At 39.2% G+C, this 20,251-nt stretch overlaps 1 protein-coding gene across 1 annotated transcript; it reads right to left on the bottom strand.

The window, feature by feature from the left end:
• Positions 4,241-20,200, bottom strand: DCUN1D5 (defective in cullin neddylation 1 domain containing 5). The gene is made up of 8 exons (XM_021380846.1): positions 19,883-20,200; positions 16,904-16,995; positions 14,858-14,928; positions 14,573-14,664; positions 9,495-9,603; positions 9,298-9,402; positions 8,374-8,476; positions 4,241-7,616 (listed from the first exon to the last, which is right to left on the bottom strand). Exons 1-8 carry the CDS (start codon positions 19,963-19,965, stop codon positions 7,561-7,563), a joined length of 711 nt encoding a protein of 236 aa, XP_021236521.1. The 5' UTR covers positions 19,966-20,200; the 3' UTR covers positions 4,241-7,560.

Here is a 20,251-nt window from a genome sequence, read left to right as displayed (position 1 = left end):
ACCTGTACAGCTGACTCTGCAGAAACAAAGTAACTTGCAACTAGCTGGGATGCAAAAATGCAAAGTTTGACCAATGTTTTTGTAGCACTTGACTGGAATCACTGGTAGGCTTGAAATAAGCTAATATCAAAAAAAAGCTCTGAGGCAAATTCTAAAAATCTATACACAAAGTGATAAATTTGAATGGGATGATTTTCTGTCTTGAATTGGTAAAGCTAATACTGTAAAATAAGTTCTTGGTTTAATGCTTACATTTTTAAGGAATATTGAGCAATTATAGAGGATGTCCTTACATGGAAAAAAGTTAATATTATGATTTCAGGAACATTCCAGTTAAAAGACAAGCAGCATGCAGACAAAGCAGGAGCACAGCACTTATTTGTAAGGACAGCGATGTCCTTAGATCAGAACCACAGCTTTAACAACACAGTATCTAGTGCAATGAAACTAAAGCCTTATCCTCTAGTATGCTAGCTGTCCCCCAAACTATCAAATAAATAGAAACACGATCATCTTTTATGAAACAAGGATTAGGAAAATGTTTCCTAACCGTAGGAAATACTTTAGAAAATTAAAATGAATATCAAGAAATAAAGTAGTAAATGAAAATATATTTTGAAGCTTAAGCGCTGTTTACTAGTAGCAACTGACCCTTAAGATTCTTTCCTGTGATTTTTGAAATCAGTGGTCATTGAGCTATGCATCATGCTTACTACATAGCAAAAAATACATGAGAAAGCTTTACAAACTATCATCCTGTATCTTTAAAGCTATAAGCATTCCATTTAAAATTGTACATCGTAATTAACTTCACTATATAGTATACTCAGTTGTACAGCATTGACACAACAATACCCTTACAAAATTTAGTATGTGGCCCAAAATCACAGTTCTGTAAACAGTCTAAACCAGAAACACTGGCTAAGGTAAGTCTTGGCACACAAACATCCTGACTGTTCACTCCCATGTCAGTAACAAGTACAACAAACACAGTTAGGTTTGGCATCTCCGTTACCATGAGGACACTTCTCTGCAGCACTGTCCATTCCTTATGTCAGTAATCACCGTCACAGAGTGAAAATGGGTCTTGAATAAGCCTACTGAAGATTGACGAAGGGTGTAGCATTTCACTATCAAAATTTTAAGCTAGCTCTGAGGACAGACCATTTGAATGGGAGGAGACCACCATTGTGGCAGATTGGTGATTTGCAAAGGTCAGAAAGTTGACTGGCCCCATCCAGCAGCCCCCAGGCGTACATATGGAAAAGCATGAGGAGGACTGAATCTTCCCAGTTCTCCTTTCACCAGGTTGAATATCAGATGGACCATCTTTTTCCTTATATAAAAATGTCTGCACACGTGTACACTGGCTAGAACTCTGAAGCGTGAACAACACATCACACTGGTTAACCAAATGGAAATGATTCAAAAATTGATAGAATTTGATCATGTTATATTTTGAAATATCTCCTATTCTTACGAGTCAGGAAGATTCACATTTTACATCAAAAATCAGTGCCATGACTCACGCCCGGCCCTTAGCACTCCAGCACCGGTATGTTTTGTATCACTACTACATTCCTTATGCAAAAACGAAATGCATGTGAGGAAACAAGCTGGGCTGTCTGCTTTGTAAATCCATGAACGTAGAACCAGGACCTCAAATTACTACACAGAAGAATAACTCAGAACAAGTGCCAGATCTACTGAGGATCTACTCCTTACATAATTAGAGTTACTCTTTCTATCATTACTGTAATCTGCATTTTTTTTTTAAGTGACTACATTCCCCATGGAGTAATAACAACTTATTTCAGATGTGTTCTGAATTACTCAGGTGTCTTAACCAACAATTTTACACGCTCACATTGAAGTATTTTGGCCAAATAGATGAGGACGTAATATTAGCTGTTAATCATATTTGTTTTAAAAGTAATTATTTAGGGGCATTTCATCATAGGATATTTAATCATTTGTAAATTGATTTGGAGATAACTTTGAATATAAAAAAGAATTCCACGTTAAGTCCATAATAGCTGGGCCACAAATCACGACTACCATTTCACTTTACTCTAATTTAGATTACTGCAATAGGTTTAGTAACCTTTATGAAACATTCTGATGTTTAGAAAGAAAATGAAAAAGAATGACCTTATTACTAAATCAGAAATAACTTAAACTGGTTGGAACACTACGTTGTGGCCCTTTAATTCATTATAAGAAGATGCACAGTGAAAACAAAACTCATCTGAAAATCACACAGGAAGAACAAATTTCTACGTTACATAGAATTTAGATAAGCCAAAAACACTTTTCAGTGATTTTATTATCAGCATTAATTTACTACTAAGCTGATAAAAACACATAGATCCTGAAATGCATGGCAATTTTTTCTTAAATTGACAAAATGAAGGAAGAAGTTGAAGATGAAAAATAGTTGTTTAATCCATCTTTATTAAAGGTGTAGTTTCTAGAAGAACAGGACACAATCACAATATCTTAATAAACTATAAAATAGTAAGGTTATTCAACAAAAAACATGGTTGGAACCAATGTGTGTCAAGGAATAGCAGCCAGATCCTTGAGATTAAATTCTGTCCAATGTAACACCTATAAAAGATTCATTAATGTACATATTCTGCTGTTGTCATGGTGGTGAGTTACTACTGAGAATAATCATTTCTTTCAGGAAAAAAAAAAGACAGCCTAACACGTAGGGAATGTCATACTCTGATCAACTAGGACAAAACCAGGAGTAAAATTAAAGTTTGTTCACTGGATGAAGTGATACATAAATCTGAGAAAATAACTTCATTTGGTAAGAAGCCTGCTAGAGGTTTTAAAAAATAAAAAAAGGTAACACTAGCTAACATCACCTTAAAGTATATGTCCAGTTTTTAACATGCTTACCTAACTCTACATTGTCCTTTCCCACAGTCAGAAAAGAAATACAAAATGTATGATACAGAAGAAAAGGGTAAAGAGGAGCAATGGAAGCGTTGCCAACTCTCCTTAGCTACAGATGAGACACTGGGATTGTGTGCACTTAAACATCCCTCTGACTCAGGAGGGACTTCAGCATCAAAAGAAGATGGAAGCGGATCTGCAGAGACAACAAAGTGGCCTTTCCTTAGGTTAGAGACAGACAGATGATCCTCAAGGAAGGAAAGGTGTCCTAAGGCAGGTATGGCATGGGAACTCAATAATGAGAAAGTGCCAAGTAACAGAACAAGTGGTAGTTAGTGGCACTAACTCACACAAACACATGGCAGGACACTGGCTTTCATCCTTCTGTAACGTGCTCTAAAAATCCCTATGAAAGAACATTCTAAGAAACAGCCAGATAAATCTGGATGGAAGGCACCTCTAGGTCCCTCTGGCCCAAGCCCTGCTCCAGCAGGGACACCCAGAGCAGGGTGCCCAGGGCCACATCCAGGCGGCTTTGGGAGATCCCCAAGGAGGAGACCCCACAGCCTCAGTGCTCTATCACCTGCACAGCACAGCAATGCTCCTGGTGCTCAGACTGGAATCTCCTGTGTTCCAGTTTGTGCCCACTGCCTCTTGTCTCAGTAATGGGCACAAAACATAAACACGTAATTTCCTAAAAGCAAATACAGGAGGGGGGAGGAAGAAAAAACTTAAATCTCTCTTCATTCATATGCTTTGCAACTGGTTGTTGGAGCAAGGCTGACTGAATGCATGATTCGGGACAGTTAACTACCAGGTCTGCTACCTTATATCACCATCCACCAATGTGAACGTGATCAAAGATGGCATTTGCTATAGCTCTCAGTTAAGATCAGGGTCTATTGCTGGCAGGTGCACAGAGTAGTAAAGAATTCATTGAGGCTTAGGCTAGAAATTAGATTGATCCATTTTGCTGACGGTAAGTCCTTCAGTGATTAAGAACAGCCATACATTCACAAGAACAAAAACTAAAAAAGGCAGCATGACAAAAAACATTTGTTCTGCCCTATTACATAACACTTTTATTCATCATACTCAAAGCTAAACCTGTACAAGTTTGTACACATTGCATTGAAAGAACTGTTCACCAGCTGTAAGAAAAATGAACAAAACATCATAAACATTAAACTTATGGTCCCTTTTGATTTTTTTTTCCAGTCAGTATCAATGTATCAGCTGAAAGCTTTGAAAGATAGGACAAATCCTTAACAACCAAAGTATAGACTACAGCGTCTCCTTCGGGAGAGGGGAAGGAAAATGTCTGATTGGTACCAAATTTGTATCTAAATGCAAAATTCAAGTTCCACTATATAGAAATGTGAAATTACAGCCATTAGTAAAGAGTTATATGTTTAAACAGTAAAGATAATGTGATCAAAAGTACATATACAGTTAAAGACAAAGGTAAACATACATGACTGTTTAATTCAAAATCACATTTTTACATAGAAGAAATATTACATTCCAATCTACCAGTATGGCTTTTTCCATGAACAGGTGGGTGTTTTCTGATTAAAAACCCAAAACTTAGCTGTTTAATCGCTGAGAAAAATTTAGCTATGTAACAGAGAATTAATGTAAAGAAATTAAACTGAGATTAAAGCGAAGTTTATAACGTCAAGACAGACATCACTATGATTTAGTTTTGGAAGACATTTCACCTTTGCTTTTATTATTTGTCATAGCTATGGCAGCATATTTCACCTGTGAACTTTCATCATAAGATATGGCAAAAAAAGGTGTCACTTCCTTATTTGAGAGATCAAAATGCACCTGAGCAAAGCAAAATTAAGAATTAAAGGCTAATGAAACCATTTAGCTGAACTCAGTTTTGGCTTGTGGATGTGCACAAAATAGAACACAAAAATAAATAAACAGCTTTGGCACTTCTCCACAGTACAATGTAAGCGTGATTTAATAAAAAAAAGACAGCGAATAAAAGTGACCAGCTCACAATGAAACTGTACAAGCCATTAGTTCACATTTAAACAATAAATCTGAATGCAGTTGAGAGCACAAAAACATAACTTAAAATCCTATTTTATTCAAATTTGAAAAACTATATTGATTTTAAGTAGTTTAAATACATTCATTCCCAGTCAAAGTTTTACAGTAACTGATGATTTTCCAACACACACACAACCAAGTTATAAACCCCTGAAATGTGGATTTATTAGCGGAATACTGATAAAACCTTAACAGAGATACAAATGATACATCACATAGCGCCTTACACCTTAACTGTAAGTACTTGACCGTCTTGGATTGGTAGATGCATCACTCCTACTGTTAGACACTAACACCAGCCTCTAAGACCAACTGGTTTAAGTTGAATTCAGAACAGCTTGCAATTACTTAAAAGAGGCGTTGTCTTTTTTCTTCCAGCCACACTAGAAAATGTTTAACTTCTACCTGTATTTCAAAACCCCTGGAAAGAGAATTTTCCAGTTATAACTGGGACTAAACATACTAAGCTAGGAGAGTCACTGAAGTGAATTTTAGAAAGTCGTTTCAGAATCAGTGCCCTTGCAGAGATTTAATATACAGCAGTACTTCCCTAGAAGTAATTGGTGTATCTTTATCCTGTGCATCTTAGGAACTCAATCAGTGGCTCTTGGGACTCTTGAAGTTACTCTCCTTCTGGCACTGAATTTCTGTACCGTAGGGCAATTTCCAAACAAAAGGCACTCTGTTATGGGTGAAGTCAGAATCATCAGCAATGCAAACAGACAACTTGAAACCTATTTAAGAGAACTGCTGAAGTCTTTGCAAGGTCTAAAATTAAAGTACTTTCCTTAAAAAAGGTGGAAAAATAGAACAGCTATAGTGCATGTGTCTCCATGCACACAGAAACTAGCCACTGTACATGCACAGTGATCTGCCACTATCTCAACTTTTTCCTTTTCCTTCTTCATTCCAAAGCTTTTTTTGGCTTGGGCAGAACCAAACTTCTAAGGCTCAACTGCACTATCAGGTGACTTGCAGAATGGCCCAGGGAACACCACTGACTGATGCTACCGCCCGCAGTCCCAACAGCAAGCAGCTTCAGAGAGCGGCAAGTAGCAAAAGTGTTCCTTTAATACAATGAGAGCATGGGCACACTTCTGTTTTGTCCCACTTCCTACTGCTATTTCTTCCCGTCTCTTCACCCTTCCCTCCCACCCTTTTCCCATCACTGTATAAAAATAAAATAAAAAGAAAAAAATCCATTGTCTTGGAATGAAGCTTTCCTTAATGATAGGAAAATTCACACTTGTTAGCCTGAAGAAGGGATGTGCAAAACAGAAGTAATTTCCCTGAGGCAAAGATCTTCAAGTCATGCCTAGCTTACATTGTCTATTCTCATTTCAAGCTGCTGAAGTATTTGGCACAATGAGGCCTTGATCACTGACTGGAGTCTCATGGCATTATCACAGTCTAAAGAATTAATTATATAATAAAGTAGAAGTTACAAATGCTTCATTCTCTCCTATTTTGTTTTCTTACATTTACTCATTAAAATCCTTTTCCTTCTTAAGGATGGCATTCAGATTCCTGGGCAGAAAGGTGGAGTGACAAACTTTACTGTATTTAAAGGTTGTCACAAAAACTGAGAGCCTAAACGGGCAATCACAGTAAGTATTGCGCTCAACACATGAATAACAGGGTAAAAATTAATAGCCTGTTACAGACAGGTCAAAAGCAGATGATTTAAGTCTTTCTTAGATCATAGAAAAACTTCAAGAGAGATAAAAAAGTCATGCTGTGAATGCTTCCAGCCTAAAACATGTAAGAAGCAAAGCTCGAAGCCATGTCTTTCCAGCTTTCCCTTTTAAAATAAAAATTGTACTTCTCATCCAAAGTAACTTGAAGTCTAAACTGTAGTAAAAATTTGAAGCTGCACTACTGTACCAGAGTATCTGTGTTTGACATCTGAAGTACAGGCGACTAGTTTTCAGCTACCCCGCATACACGGCCACATGCGTGCTCTACACCTTTCTGCTTAAGAAAGCGTCTGCCATTAAATGCCATGCCACTGGGTGAGAACGAATAAAACAAAACAAAGAGTTTAAGGCCTTTATCTCCAGAAGGAGCTGAAAACTGTGGCACAACCCATGACCAATACTTAATATGCAAGTTAACACACCCCCACCCAGGGCTCAGATAATTAATCATTCTTTCTAATGTTTCTTGCACAAGACAATCATACCACCAGCAAGCAACGGTGCCAGTTAAACATTTTTAAGGTCTCAATAAATCATAGCAAAGGGCACTTCTGAGAAAGATAATCTTAAAGATTTGGTTTTAGAAATAGACACCACACTCACATTCAAGGGACATTCTTCACTTTTAGGCCTTTGTCACAAATCTGAATCTTTATTGTTCTGAAATAAATGCTATAAACATAAGACTCAAAACAAGAACTCCAACTTTCAGTCTCAGAAGAGGTGTGGTTCAATGCCCATATCACATGTAACAAGAAAACTTCCTTAAAAAAGGAAAAAAATTACTGTAAAGTCTTTCATAAAAATGAAAATGCAATCCTTTGTTTTTCTCATTAGTTTGTGTACAGGCGGGCACAAAAAAAACCTTGCATTTTCTTTTAAATTCGTGCTATGATGCTTGACGAACTTTCTGCCATTCAACAAATTCATCCAGAAGTACCGGCCCTACAAAAAGAAGAAACTCAGTTATATGTACCAGTGTCTTTCAAACATTTTTCTCTCAACATATGGAGGTTAAAACTGAGTCTAGGCAACATCCATGTTAACCCTTACAGCCAAACACTTACAAAAACCCAAACATGACAACAATCACTTCAATCCAAGGGTGGCATGAATAACACTACACAATGAACTATGAAAAAAGGTGTTCCTGACACACATAACAGGTGTACTGAACTGAATGGAAAGCATCAAGATAAGAGTATATTCTAGAACGGGGAAAGTAACTCCTGCTTGCTGGAAGCTTTGGAATTACATAATTAAAAACGCAGAACAAAAAACTGGATAACTACTGCAATTCAGTCATTGTAGGATTGACTATCAGCTAAGCATAGACTTCAAGCTCATAAATCATTTCTCAAGTACCAGCAGCTAGGCTACTTTATAATTTAACTAGAACTTATCTTGTATTAGTGTAAAATAAGACTCTGCTGTTTATAGTTTAGCTTAGAAATAGTATTTTCATGTAGTAAGCAGCTTCACTAGATCCTTAAGTACACTGTCATGCTACAGACTTGCTTCTAACATTAGTATCTGCAGTTTCAAAGCGAGTGGCTGTTAGGACAGTTTATCTAGACATTTTTGGAAAATAATTTGTTTTTACCTTACAATACTGCTTCTGCTATTTAGTGTACTCATGTTTCATGCCAATTAAAAATGCTAATAATAATAGCTGAATAAGGAAAATGTTATGATTACTTACATGCACCATCTTCATCATAGTTGCTAAGATCTGCATGGACAGTTCTGCTGAACTCTAGCACATTGTACCACTGATCCTTGTTCATGACTCTATACTTCGATTGCTAGGGAAAACAATTTAATTTCAAAACATTAAAATGTCAATTGATACGATAATGTTGTATATTCTTTCCAGTTTCTCTCATTTGCAATCTTCAGTCGGTCATTCCTAAAAAAAATTCAGTGGGCAACAATAGCTACTTTTCCCTTGGTTTTCCAGTTTTTAAGAAGACTACGCAGCACATATTGCATAGCTCTAAAATTACATAAAATAGTTTCTTGAAAGAAGGTCAAAGCAAAACTGAAATCAGTTCACTCCTCAGAAGTTTCAAAAACTGTTAAGTTTTCATCTTGCCCTTGAGTGAGGCGTGCTTAGCACAGATGCCTTTCCAGAATGAACAGCTACAAGAATCTTTTCTCCAGGGTATAAAATAGCATTATTGTAAGGACATGTATTTTCCAACTTATCATTGATTTTAAAGTCCCAAGCCTAGTACACTGTGCAATATATATGCATCCACACTACTAAGTGGCTTGTAGCTAAGAAAAATCTTCCAGAGGCAGTCACAGCTTTAGGTACCTACACATCATATCTACACAAGACAAATTTGAAATTCAGCTCATGTGTAGCTGAAGAGATAGACTCTACTAATTTTACCTTTATAGCCTAATTAAGATGGAATTTTGCTGCCCTTGATTAGAGAAGGGGAGTGAGGCAAAGGGATTTGTGACACATATAAGAACATCACTGTTTCAGAAGGAGCCTGAGGAAGGGAAAAGGAGAAACACGGCTACATTCTTGACCCAAACAACACAAGCCCCAAAATCCTTTCAGGAAACAGCCCAACTAGCATGTCATCATTCTAAAAGTCAAGGAAACACCTACCTCCAGGTACTGATAAAATACTGAAAACAGCGGCCAAGTTCTTCCAAGCAGAAGCGCTAACATAGATTTTGCAGTATCGATATCAAGACTTCTCTGGTCTTTATCCTAGAGTTAAATAAAGAAAGCACAAGAACACTGAAGTACAAGTTCATTGAATAACTAAAATTAGAACTTCTCTAACATTCCAGCAGTCTTACCCTTGCAAAATCAAAGGCATATCTGTAGATATTCTTAAAGGATGAGATGTCATTCAGCTGTGACCGCAAGAAGTCAAATTTACTCTGTAACTTTTCTGTACAGTCACACCTTAAAATAAAGGAGAACAAATGATGTTAGAAGTTCAAAACAAAACATTTGAACCATGAAAAATGCCAGGAAGTGTAAAAAACGAAAAAACACTAAAATGCAATCACCACATTCACACTAGTAATACTGTGAAGGTGCCTTGAACACTGGATGTGCTCAGTATTTGCAGCTTATTGAAATGATGATTGCTGCGGTTCAGTTAAAAAAACAATAACTTGTTTAAGTATCAGCAACATCAGCTTTTTTAAATCCATCAACTTTAGAAGTAAAGAATTCTTTCTATGCCATACTTTGCAGTTTGTAATAATACCCATCACTTTATCTTTCAATCATTCTGAAAATTGGAAGACAACAATACTCAACATGCACTAAAGTGATAAAGCCCTTACTTACAGCTGGATTCTGTTCCACATACCTTTGGAAATAAAAACCAAAAAGTAATAAACACTTCCAAGTCTCTACCTGTGTGAGCAGCAGGATCCAGCAGGCACTTAGCAAAACTTACTGAGGTCTGGTAGTGGTTTATGACAGATAAATGCAAGCTCTGATAAGCCTACATCACCTGGACTAGTCAGTCGCTATTCAACTGAAAACTCACAAGTTGAGCAAGAATTGACCGGCCTGCGAGCTGGCATGAAAACCCTTTGGCAAAACCCCTTTTTAAGGCTAACCCCAGGAAGGAAAGTCTTCCCGCGCTTTACCTAGCAATGACTTGTTCCATAATAAAAAAATTGGTTAGCTTCACCAACGCTGGCACTGGAGAATGTAATTTACTCATGTAAATCCTGTGGGAAAGGCTCACTCTAAAAGAATAGTTGTTATTTTATGAAAATAAAATGTGATTATAACCTAACAGCTGTGTTGCGTTAAAAAAATCCACCTTCTCCCGTACTGTTTGACAGAAACAATACTTTCAGAAACGCAGAGAATATACGTGTAAATACTTCCTCTAGTACATGTCTGCCTCCTGGCAGCCTGCCTCTCAGAGAACAGATTCCTTAAGGATCTGCACCAGAAGCCCCAAGCAAAGGGCAATTCAGGAGCCACGTAGCACACTGCTAAGATGTCACACTTTGATGCAGTACTTTCCCTGCAGCTGATATTCCTGTACCTCAGTATTCCTCAGTACTGCTAGCCTGTGCACACACACATGTGGTTCTAACAGCTGCAATGAGAAAAATGTAGTGATTCCAGCTGTGGAGCCTTTTTGCTCAGTGGAACCTTTTCGTTATTGTCTCTAGCAGTGTCTAGGTAAGGCAGCACAAAGTCCAAACTAAGATCAGTGCTAAATAAAACTATTAGCTAATTACGTTGCAGATTTAAATTATAAAAACTTATGGTGCTTATATTGCTAACAAAATAGATAAACAGCTTAATGAAACTCCATTGAGATAATTTATCATAAAATAAATATAAATTCCAGTAAACCTACATTTCCTCCAAAACATTTTGTTAAAGTTGCTCAAATATTTATAAATGTAAATACAAAGTGAAATTGCTATTACTGTCTACTCTGTTATTGGTAGCTATCAGTCGGTATTGGTACCAGCACTAATTGACATCTTTATCAGCAAGAGGGACAGTGGTTTGAATGTGCCCTCAGCAAGCCTGCCAGTGACACAAAGCTGAGTGGCGCTGTCAATGCAGTGGAAGGAAGGGACACCACAGAGAGAGACCTGGACAGGCCGGAGAGGTAGGCCCACGTGAACCTCATGAAGTTCAGAACTATCAAATGCAAGGTTTTGCACCTAGGTCGGGGCAATCCCAAGCACAAACTCAGGCAGGACAGAGAATGGATTGAGAGCAGCCCTGATGAGAAAAGACTTCAGGATGTTGGTTGACGAGAAGCTCAACATGAGCTGGCAACGTGTGTTTGAAGCTCAGAAAGCCATATCATGACTGCATCAAAAGAAGCACAGCCAGTAGATCAAGGCAGGTGATCCTACCCCTCTACTCCATTCTTGTTAGCCGCCACCTGCAGTATCGTAAGTGGGCCCCCAGCACAAGAAGGACATAGACCTGTTCAAGTAGGTCCAGAGGAAGGTCATGAAGATGCTTAGAGGGCTGGAGCACTGCTCCTATGAAGGCAGGTTGAGAGCAGGGGTTATTTAGCCTAGAGAAGCTCTGAGGAGACCTTATAGAGACCTTCCAGTACCTAAAAATGGCTTGCAGGGAAAGCTGGGGAGGGACTCTTTGTCATGGAGTATAGTGGTAACAGTTTAAAACTAGAACAGGGGAGATTTTGGTTAGATGTTAGGAATAAATTCTTTACTCAGAGTGGTGAGGCACTGGCACAGGCTGCCCAGAAATGTTACAGGTGCCCCATCCCTGGAGATGTTCAAGGCCAGGTTGCATGGGGCCCTGGGCAGCGTGATCTAGCAGGTGGCAGCCATGCCCACAGCAGGGGAGTTGGAACTACGTGGTCTTTAATATTTCATCCAATCTAAACCATTCCATGATTCTACGATACATATGTAACACAGAAGTAATTTCCTTGACAAAATTAGGATGAAAGTGTGCTAATTATTAAATATCAAGACTGTTCAGCTATTGTCAACCTATTTAAAACCAAGTAGATTAACTGATACATTCAGACATGCGCTACTCTGAGGTCTGACACAGGGACATGTCTCTTAAAGCCATTTCCACATCCAGCCAGTGATTCTGTTCACACTGGTGCACTAAGGAGTTTCCAAACTACTCTTTTATAAATACAGCTGTTTCTGTGTCTGCACTGCGAACAAGATATTGAGATGGGTGAGAATCAAGTTTTTTTTTAACAAAAGAAGCACCAAGACAGCCTTTTATTACCAGCAAGCAAAGTGACAGCCTTCATATTGCAACTAGATGTTTTACTTTCTAGATCTGTAAAGCCCACAGTTGACAAATACACAAATCTCCTTCTCAGCCATTTGTCATATACCTAGAGTTCAATGCTTCAGTTATTCAGCCTCCAATGACTTGAAAGCAAAATGTAAGTAAACAGTCACTTGCTGAGGGCTATTCATTTCATCCTATCAAGGCTGAAATAAACTGCACAGTTGAGGTGCTCTGCTGACAACGAGAAGAGCTTCAGACATTCAGATGGTTAGTTTAGATTCAGGGAACCAGCTTTCATATATATGTAAATGTCAGGGATCACCCTACCAACATGACATACTAGAATCCTCACTTCTGTAACTTAAGTATGATAAACTGCCATTTAATGCATGATCCACCTTAATTTTGACAATAAATACCATACCACATAGCTATTTTTCTCCTCTGTAAGAGGAAATTTCAAGACCACAGGACCACAGATAAAAACAAACCTGCAAATGAAGAATGATTCAGGCATCCAAATGCTGGCATTTAATTGTAGCCAAGAGTTTACATTTTGATGTCTTCAGCTTCAGGTGCTGCCATTCCTAGAGCTCTAGCCAAGCAACCTATAAGAGTAACTCAGCTGACCAGACACTAGGCCTTGGTGTAAATGCCACCTTACATTCCAGTGCATTGACCAGATCTCCAGAAACGGCAGTAAGAGCCTACGAAATCCAGCTCTTGCACATTAACACGTTTAGGTGTCTTAACCTGAAGCTGAATTCCACCCAGTGCTGTTGATGCAATTACATTACATGGCCGTTCATGCATTTTGAAATAAGGATTCCGTAATACAGATCAGACTTAGAATACACGCTGAGTTTTTAATACTTCCAGTGTAATTTCTTCATGCAAAACTGTAATAATGCTATGCAAGAATATAGTGACACTGCTGGTCTAACAGTGCAAATCCTTCTCTTTCAAAATTTCTGTCAAACCTCTAATCAGAACCTAGATTCCCTCACCCCCTGCAGAGTCCTTTATTATGATCCTCCCTTCCCAGTAAGCACAAAGAACACAAGTCTACAGATTTATGCTTTTAAGTCATTGAGTCTTCAGTTCCTTCATTTGAGCATCACAAGTTTATCCAGATGCTTGGTCTACAGCCTGGTACTAGTACAGATTGCATCGTTTTGCTTCCCCCAGGTAACTGTTTTAGGCTTAGGTAGGTGCTTCGATTTCTGTTTACATAAAAATGCACAAAAGTAAAATACATTTTTGTCTTAAACACATTACATGTACAGCATGACAAGCTCTATTCTTAAGATGAAGATTTGATTCCCGTCTACACTAGATTATTACAGACAAATTCAGTCTACAGTATCGGCTCTGAAGAGCTGTCATACTCCATGCATGTCTGTGCATACCTTCTGCTAGACCGGCTGATTTTTGAAGCCTTCTAGTTGTGCATAAAAATTAAGCTCTTCAGAGAATTGACTTATACTCATGTACGTAGTACAGCTAAAAATGTATACAGTTTAATTGAATGCAGTATCGTAACAGGTCACCCTTGAAAACATTCATGAATCCTAAGTTTCATAAATAACAAAACAACAGCTGAGCCAAGCCTCACCAAAACCTAACTAGTTACACAAATGAACATGCTCTTTAGCATCTCACAAAAAAAAAATCCTACTCACAGAAGGATTTGGGAATCTATTTATAAATTGAGAAAGCATCATTCAACCTAAGCAATTAAGAATGGGTTCTGACATGTATCTAGTAGACAACAATCAACAGATTATCAAAAATAAGTCCTCATCTATAAAGCTCAGTTATCAGTAACCAGCTTCTCAGAATACCAGTGCTGAGACAGGAGCAGATCTGAGATCTCCACAAACACGTGTCTGATAACTGATATTTTAACATGCAATCAAAACCTGATTAAGGTTAGACAGAACTTTTAGTGAAGTCGTCAGATTCCCAATCTGATGAAATACAATAGCTACTTTCAGCTGGTGACTGAAACCAGACCAAGAGCCAAGAGTTTCTGTGTCTTACTGCCAACGTACAAGGAATAGTGGGCAAGATTCATTAAGCTACAAGTACAAAGATTTAATAGAATGTTCAAATTTGATATGTAAAAAACAAACAAAAACCCTCTTACTGTAATGAGGTCATCCCCTTTAACCATTCTTCCTTGGTAAAAAATCCCATGCTTTCAGCCTCTAGCTTCCAGGCTAAAACTAACATAATAATCTGGTGGAAACAAACAAGGGGAAAAAAAAGGAGTTAGTATGTAAGAAAAAAACTGATTTCTAGACTTCTATGAAGAAAAATCCAAGCACTCAAACAAGATATGCAACTCTTTGCTTACTGAAATGAAGAGCTGTACACAGAACTAAGTCTAATCCAGTAGAAAAGCGTTATTAGTACTGTGAAAGAAACTTACATTTTCAGGCTCAACACCGATGTCTTCACAGAATTTTTCCATTCCTTCAGGCCCCACAACATCATCAGGACCTTCAAGACCAAAAACAAACTGAATTAAAAAAGAAGTAACATTTGAACTACCACATTTCAAGGGTTAGACAAAAGAATTATGTAACATTTCATACAAGCTATCTTTAAAAAGACTGCATTACTTTATTAAGTAGATTTTGTGTTAGAACCATTGTATCAGCTGCATGCAGACAGGTATGAAATACTTGTCATCAATGAAATAACCGTACAGACTAAAAGCAAAATGAATACAGAAGTGCTGTGAACTGCCTTCCCGTAACAGTATGCAAGCTATTTTATTTCGCTTATGTGGGTTTTCATAAGCATCTACTGAGCGTCACACTGACACAGCTAAACTCAGCGAGTATCATCTCTGCCCTATGAATGATGTTCTTCAAATAGTCATTTTACCAGTACAAAAACACTAGATCTCTCTGACTTACCATTACACATACCACTCATTCAGTAGTGTTAGCATTATGGGTTTGCACTAACATAGCAGATAATGATTCTGGTAAGAAGTTTAACTCTGTATGAACTAAGCAGTATAATAAATCTGAAAAAAAATGCTAGGTGTAAAGCAATAAAAGCCTTGACTACAATGAAAATAACTTAACTGAGACCAGAGCAGTTAATATTATGCTGTTATGTTTCACATTTAACATGAAGAATGCCTAAAAAGGCAGCAATATAGCGCATTTAAAGAGCACATATGGACACACTGCAAAATGTACCGTTTCTCTGAATCCCTCTGGTTTCAGCTATTTTTGCTAAGCTTGTTCCAAGAACAACTTCTGCTAGGCAACCCAATATTATCAGGGGGCTTGTTGACATACTACGGAATATTTTTGGCAAATGTTGCTACTTAAAAGAAAAAAAATGCTGTCCTGTCTTTGTTTAAATTCCAAAGAGATACAAGATATGGCATATTTAGATTACTGGTTAACTAGCAAGTATAATTCCCTACACTGAATTCTTGATTCAACAACAATAAAATTTATAGGCCTTAAAAAATTAAAGGCATTTGAGTTACTTGCACAGAAGAAGAAAATCAACAGAACAGAGAGGAAATTTTCCACAGGAAAGACTTCAAAACAGTACACATCAAGTCTAATTGAGAAAGCAGATTACTAGAATCAAGAGTAGTTCATTACTCTGGAAGTACTGTCAGCAAGGTTTTGGTTCTGAATCACATACTCAAACCTAGTCCTGGAAAATAAAACACCAGCTAATTTCACACTGAGAAATGAGCCAATAAAGAGTTTTAGTCAACAATTAGTTATGATGGACTTCAACTAGTGACTAGGTAAGAAAAGGAACTGATCATAGTTTACAGATACAGAACGTCTGATTATAGAATCAGTAAATAAACTGCAATAATTGTTAAACAATTGCTGCAATATACATTAGACATTTACTCAAGGCAGCTATTACTTGGGGAGTGAGTTAATTTATTTGCAAACGGCTATTTCTAATGTTTGTGAATGAGACATTTGTTATTTATGACATCAAACATGTTAGGACAGATTCCCTGCAGAACCAGTATAAGCATCTATCAACATTTTTCTAGAAGATGAAAACATGGAGCTTAGATCATGAACAGTTATTTCATTATTATTCGGATTTGATTACAAACAAGATCACTGAAGACATAAATTTCTATCTAAACGCTCACGGTCCCAACTTCTACTTGTCCTTTCCTAATCAGCAGTAGAATCACTCAGTTCAACACTGAATACCATACAATATCAGTTATTTCATTCTGAAGAATGCTGTGAAAAATTAGAAAGCATAGAGAAAGAAGAGAAAAACATGAAAGAGAATGAACCCTGAGAAAGTGTTAGAAAAACTCATACAAATTCAAGTGTGTTTTACAAGGAAGTAAATACGGACATACTTATGTCTCCAGGAGGACACAAAGCAAAATAATATTTGACATATTGATTTGTTTTAAACAAAGCCGTGCCATTTTAAATATGAATACATTGCATATTACCTGCATATTCATGAAACCATGCTAGGCACTTCTTGCTTGAAAAATGTTCTTCTCCGCTTATGACTTTACCAGAGGCTTGTGACCTGCAATAGCTTATAGAAACAGAAGGATAAGAAGTGTTATTTTGAGAAATGGAAAAGCAGTTATATTCTGTTTATTTTTATTTCAAATCAAGTCAACTGTTTTACGAAGTCAATATACATAAAAAGCTGAATTTAATGGGCAATCGTCAGTTGTCCTATTTCAACACTCACTGGAACAAGAAATTACCTTGAAACGCAACCTTACCTTTGTCTGATTTACTCCAACTATTGCTTTTGCTAAGATGCCGAAATATTGTTACCTCACAGATATTAAACCAAATATCCACATGCAGATGTTCAAAACATCACCTCTCAGTAATTCAAATGCCTCATCTACTTTTATAATAAAGACTTTAACGTTGGTCTCTAATAAGCAGCATGATCTTCAATCAAGGGTGCTGAATATGCACAGATCCAATTTAGGTCAACAGGAGCTGCGGAGTTTGACATATTTAAAAGTCAGGCTATTTATATTTAGGCACCCAAATTTGGGAAGAAATCTCGGTCAGATTGTTTATATTAAGTATATAACTAAACCTCTAAGTTCCATGGCTGTTTGGTGCACATACCAGAATAGTAATACACAATCTATGGAAAGACCCAAACTGCTGTGCACGGACAGCGCCCACCCTGCACATTACCTTCCTTATGTGGCACACGACCCTGTTGCCCCAGGAAGTCAATTTCTGTAACCTGTCATTCTTTGAAAGAATGCACAAAATAACTGATTGTTTCCTGTAAAAACAGTGACTACATGAAAACATCTTTATTCAGGAGGGAGTTACAGCACCTTTACAATGCATTCTCCTGTCAAAGAGTACTTCTGGAACGTGCTAAGATTACTTCTAAGAATGAAGTGACAGTAGATTATATGAGAGGATTTAAAATTATGCAGCTCCAAGACTGCCGTTTTAAAAAGAAAAATGTCAAATAGGAAAAGAATGGTTCAATTCTACAGATGCTGAACAATTTCAGCTCCTATGCATTGCTTCAAGCTCCTCTAGGAGAAAAGTGCTAAGATGAAGCCTTATGTTCTGAAAACTACAATTCAAGATACACAACACAAATACCCAAATGCCATTAATAACACAAGTCACTAGAAAGAAGGACAGTCATACTATTGCATGTTGGTTTCAACCACTTTAGCGTATAGCTGTTTGTAATTACATGTTTCATTAAATAATATTACCAATATATTGCTACATGTAAACACAGTATTAGAAACGCTCATATCTTTACCATTTTGTGACCAGCTAAATCAGTGACTCCTACTTTATTTTAGAGCTTTTTTTTTTTCAAGCAGCGTTCAGAAGATTTTTTTCCAAGTCAGAAGAAATTAAGATTGACATTTTGGTTATCAGTGTTCAACAACTGAAACTGGAACAGCTGCAGAGAAGGGCTATGATGGGCAAGGAAACTGAAAATCTGTCATACAAACCAGAAGAATTTAGACTGCTTAACATAGTAAGCATCAGAAAACACAACTGCCGAATGCTCTAGGAGGCAGAACCATGAGAAAGACGCACTACGTAAAGCATGACTCAACGATCCCTTCCAGCTCAGGCTCTTCTGTGATTCCACAGCAATGCTAGCAGAACAATGGTTATTAAGTAGTGGCTGTGAATAAATTCAGACTGAAAATAAAAGATGGGCACCCGCAATAAGCAGCCTCTGGAGCAGTTACCCACAGTGAACGGTCATAACAAAACAGAAGGCGAGGTGCTTCTGCTCTAAGTTCAAGTTTGGTCAACCTAAGAGGAAGAGTGTATGCCACAGTTTCTTGCAACAGCCATTCCTGTAGCACTGATTTCATAAGTCTGCTGTATTCTGATGTCTTCAGGATGTTTGCTGTAACCACTACGTTACCATTATGCTTAGAAAGTTCTAAGAGATGGAGAAGGCCCATGGTTTCTTATGCAAAGTCACATGGGATGCTCCTGCTGCTACACCGTACCATTCTAATGTCCATTTTCAGGCAGCATGACTTGAGTGGTCTCTTTATGCGTGTCAATCAACAAGACCCTTTTGGATCCAGACGGTGAGACCACATCCGGAACACTGTACCAAGTTCTGGGCTCCTCAGTTCAAAAAAGACAAGGAACTTCTAGTTCAGTGGAAGGCCAAAAGATGATGAGGGGCCTGGAGCACCTCCAGTATCAGGAAAGGCTGAGAGACCTGGGCTGTTCAGCCTGGAGAAGACTGACAAGGAACTCATCACTGTTTATAAATACCTAAAATACAGGGCTCAAGTCGATGGGACTAAGCTCTATTCATGCAGCAAGAGAACTAGGGAGAATGGGCAGAAAATGGAACACAGGAAGTTCCATACAAACAAGAGGAAGAACTTCTTTACTGTCAGAGCCAGGAACAGCCTGGAACAGGCTGCCCAGAGAGACTGTGCAGCCTCCTTCTGCGGAGATGGAGAAGCCCCAGCCGGGGCTCTCCTGTGCGACCTACTGCGGGGAACCTGCTTTAGCAAGGGGTGCGACTCAGTGATCTGCAGAGGTCCCTTCCAAACCCTAAGATTCTGTGATCCTTCAGAGTCCTGCCTTTATCAGCGAAACCCTTCCCGATTTTGCTTTGGGGCACACCGACCATTTCGCTACAAAAAAGCGACTTCTCGCCACGTACCGCCAACGGCACGAAAGAGGAGCCCAGCCGGCACCAGGCGTGAGCTTCGAGCGAGGCAAAGGACAGGGGCTGGACTCGAACCCAGCACTACAGCGGCAGGCAAAGCCCGCAGGGGCCGCGAGCAGCTCCGCAGCGCTCCTCCTCCGCTCTCAGCGGCCGCCGCGAGCACCGCCACCGCCGGGCACAAAGGGGCGGCCGCTCCCCGGCCGAGACCCGCAACCGGCGACAGCCGCCGGAGGCCCGGCCCGCCCGCCGCAGACGCTACCTGCCGAGTTTACACTTCTTGAGGCCGGCCTCGTCCGCCGCCGCCGCCGGCCCCGAGGATTTTCTCTTCTTCTTCACCGGCATCGCTCTGCCTCGGCCGGGGGCCGCCCCGCTGCGGGGGCTCGCCGCCTGGGCCCCCCGGGCTCAGCGCTCCGGCCGCCGCTGCTTGGCGAAAGCGGAGGTGCGAGCGGCCCCGTCCCGCACCGCTGCTGCCGCTCTGCTCCCCGCCGCGCTGGACCGGGCCTCGCCGCCGCCGCGCCGGTCCGAGCGGTGAGCGTCGCGTCCGAGGCGGGAGCGGGGAACCGGGCGGCGAGGGCTGCGGAGGGAACGGCGGCGACCCGGACGCAGACGGCGCGGACGCGGAAGTGAC

Source organism: Numida meleagris, chromosome 1 (assembly GCF_002078875.1).
Source record: "Numida meleagris isolate 19003 breed g44 Domestic line chromosome 1, NumMel1.0, whole genome shotgun sequence".
NCBI classification, from domain to species: domain Eukaryota; kingdom Metazoa; phylum Chordata; class Aves; order Galliformes; family Numididae; genus Numida; species Numida meleagris.
Note: the sequence above shows the minus strand (reverse complement) of the source record. Positions and strands in the feature narration are given on the sequence as shown.

Coding starts and splice junctions, on each gene's coding strand:
- DCUN1D5 (XM_021380846.1), bottom strand. CDS start 19,965: ATGCCGGTGAAGAAGAAGAGAAAATCCTCGGGGCCGGCGGCGGCGGCG. Junction 16,996..19,882: donor AAGAAGTGTAAACTCGGCAG/GTAGCGTCTGCG, acceptor TGTTTCTATAAG/CTATTGCAGGTCACAAGCCT. Junction 9,604..14,572: donor AAGGGGATGACCTCATTACA/GTAAGAGGGTTT, acceptor CTTTATTTTAAG/GTGTGACTGTACAGAAAAGT.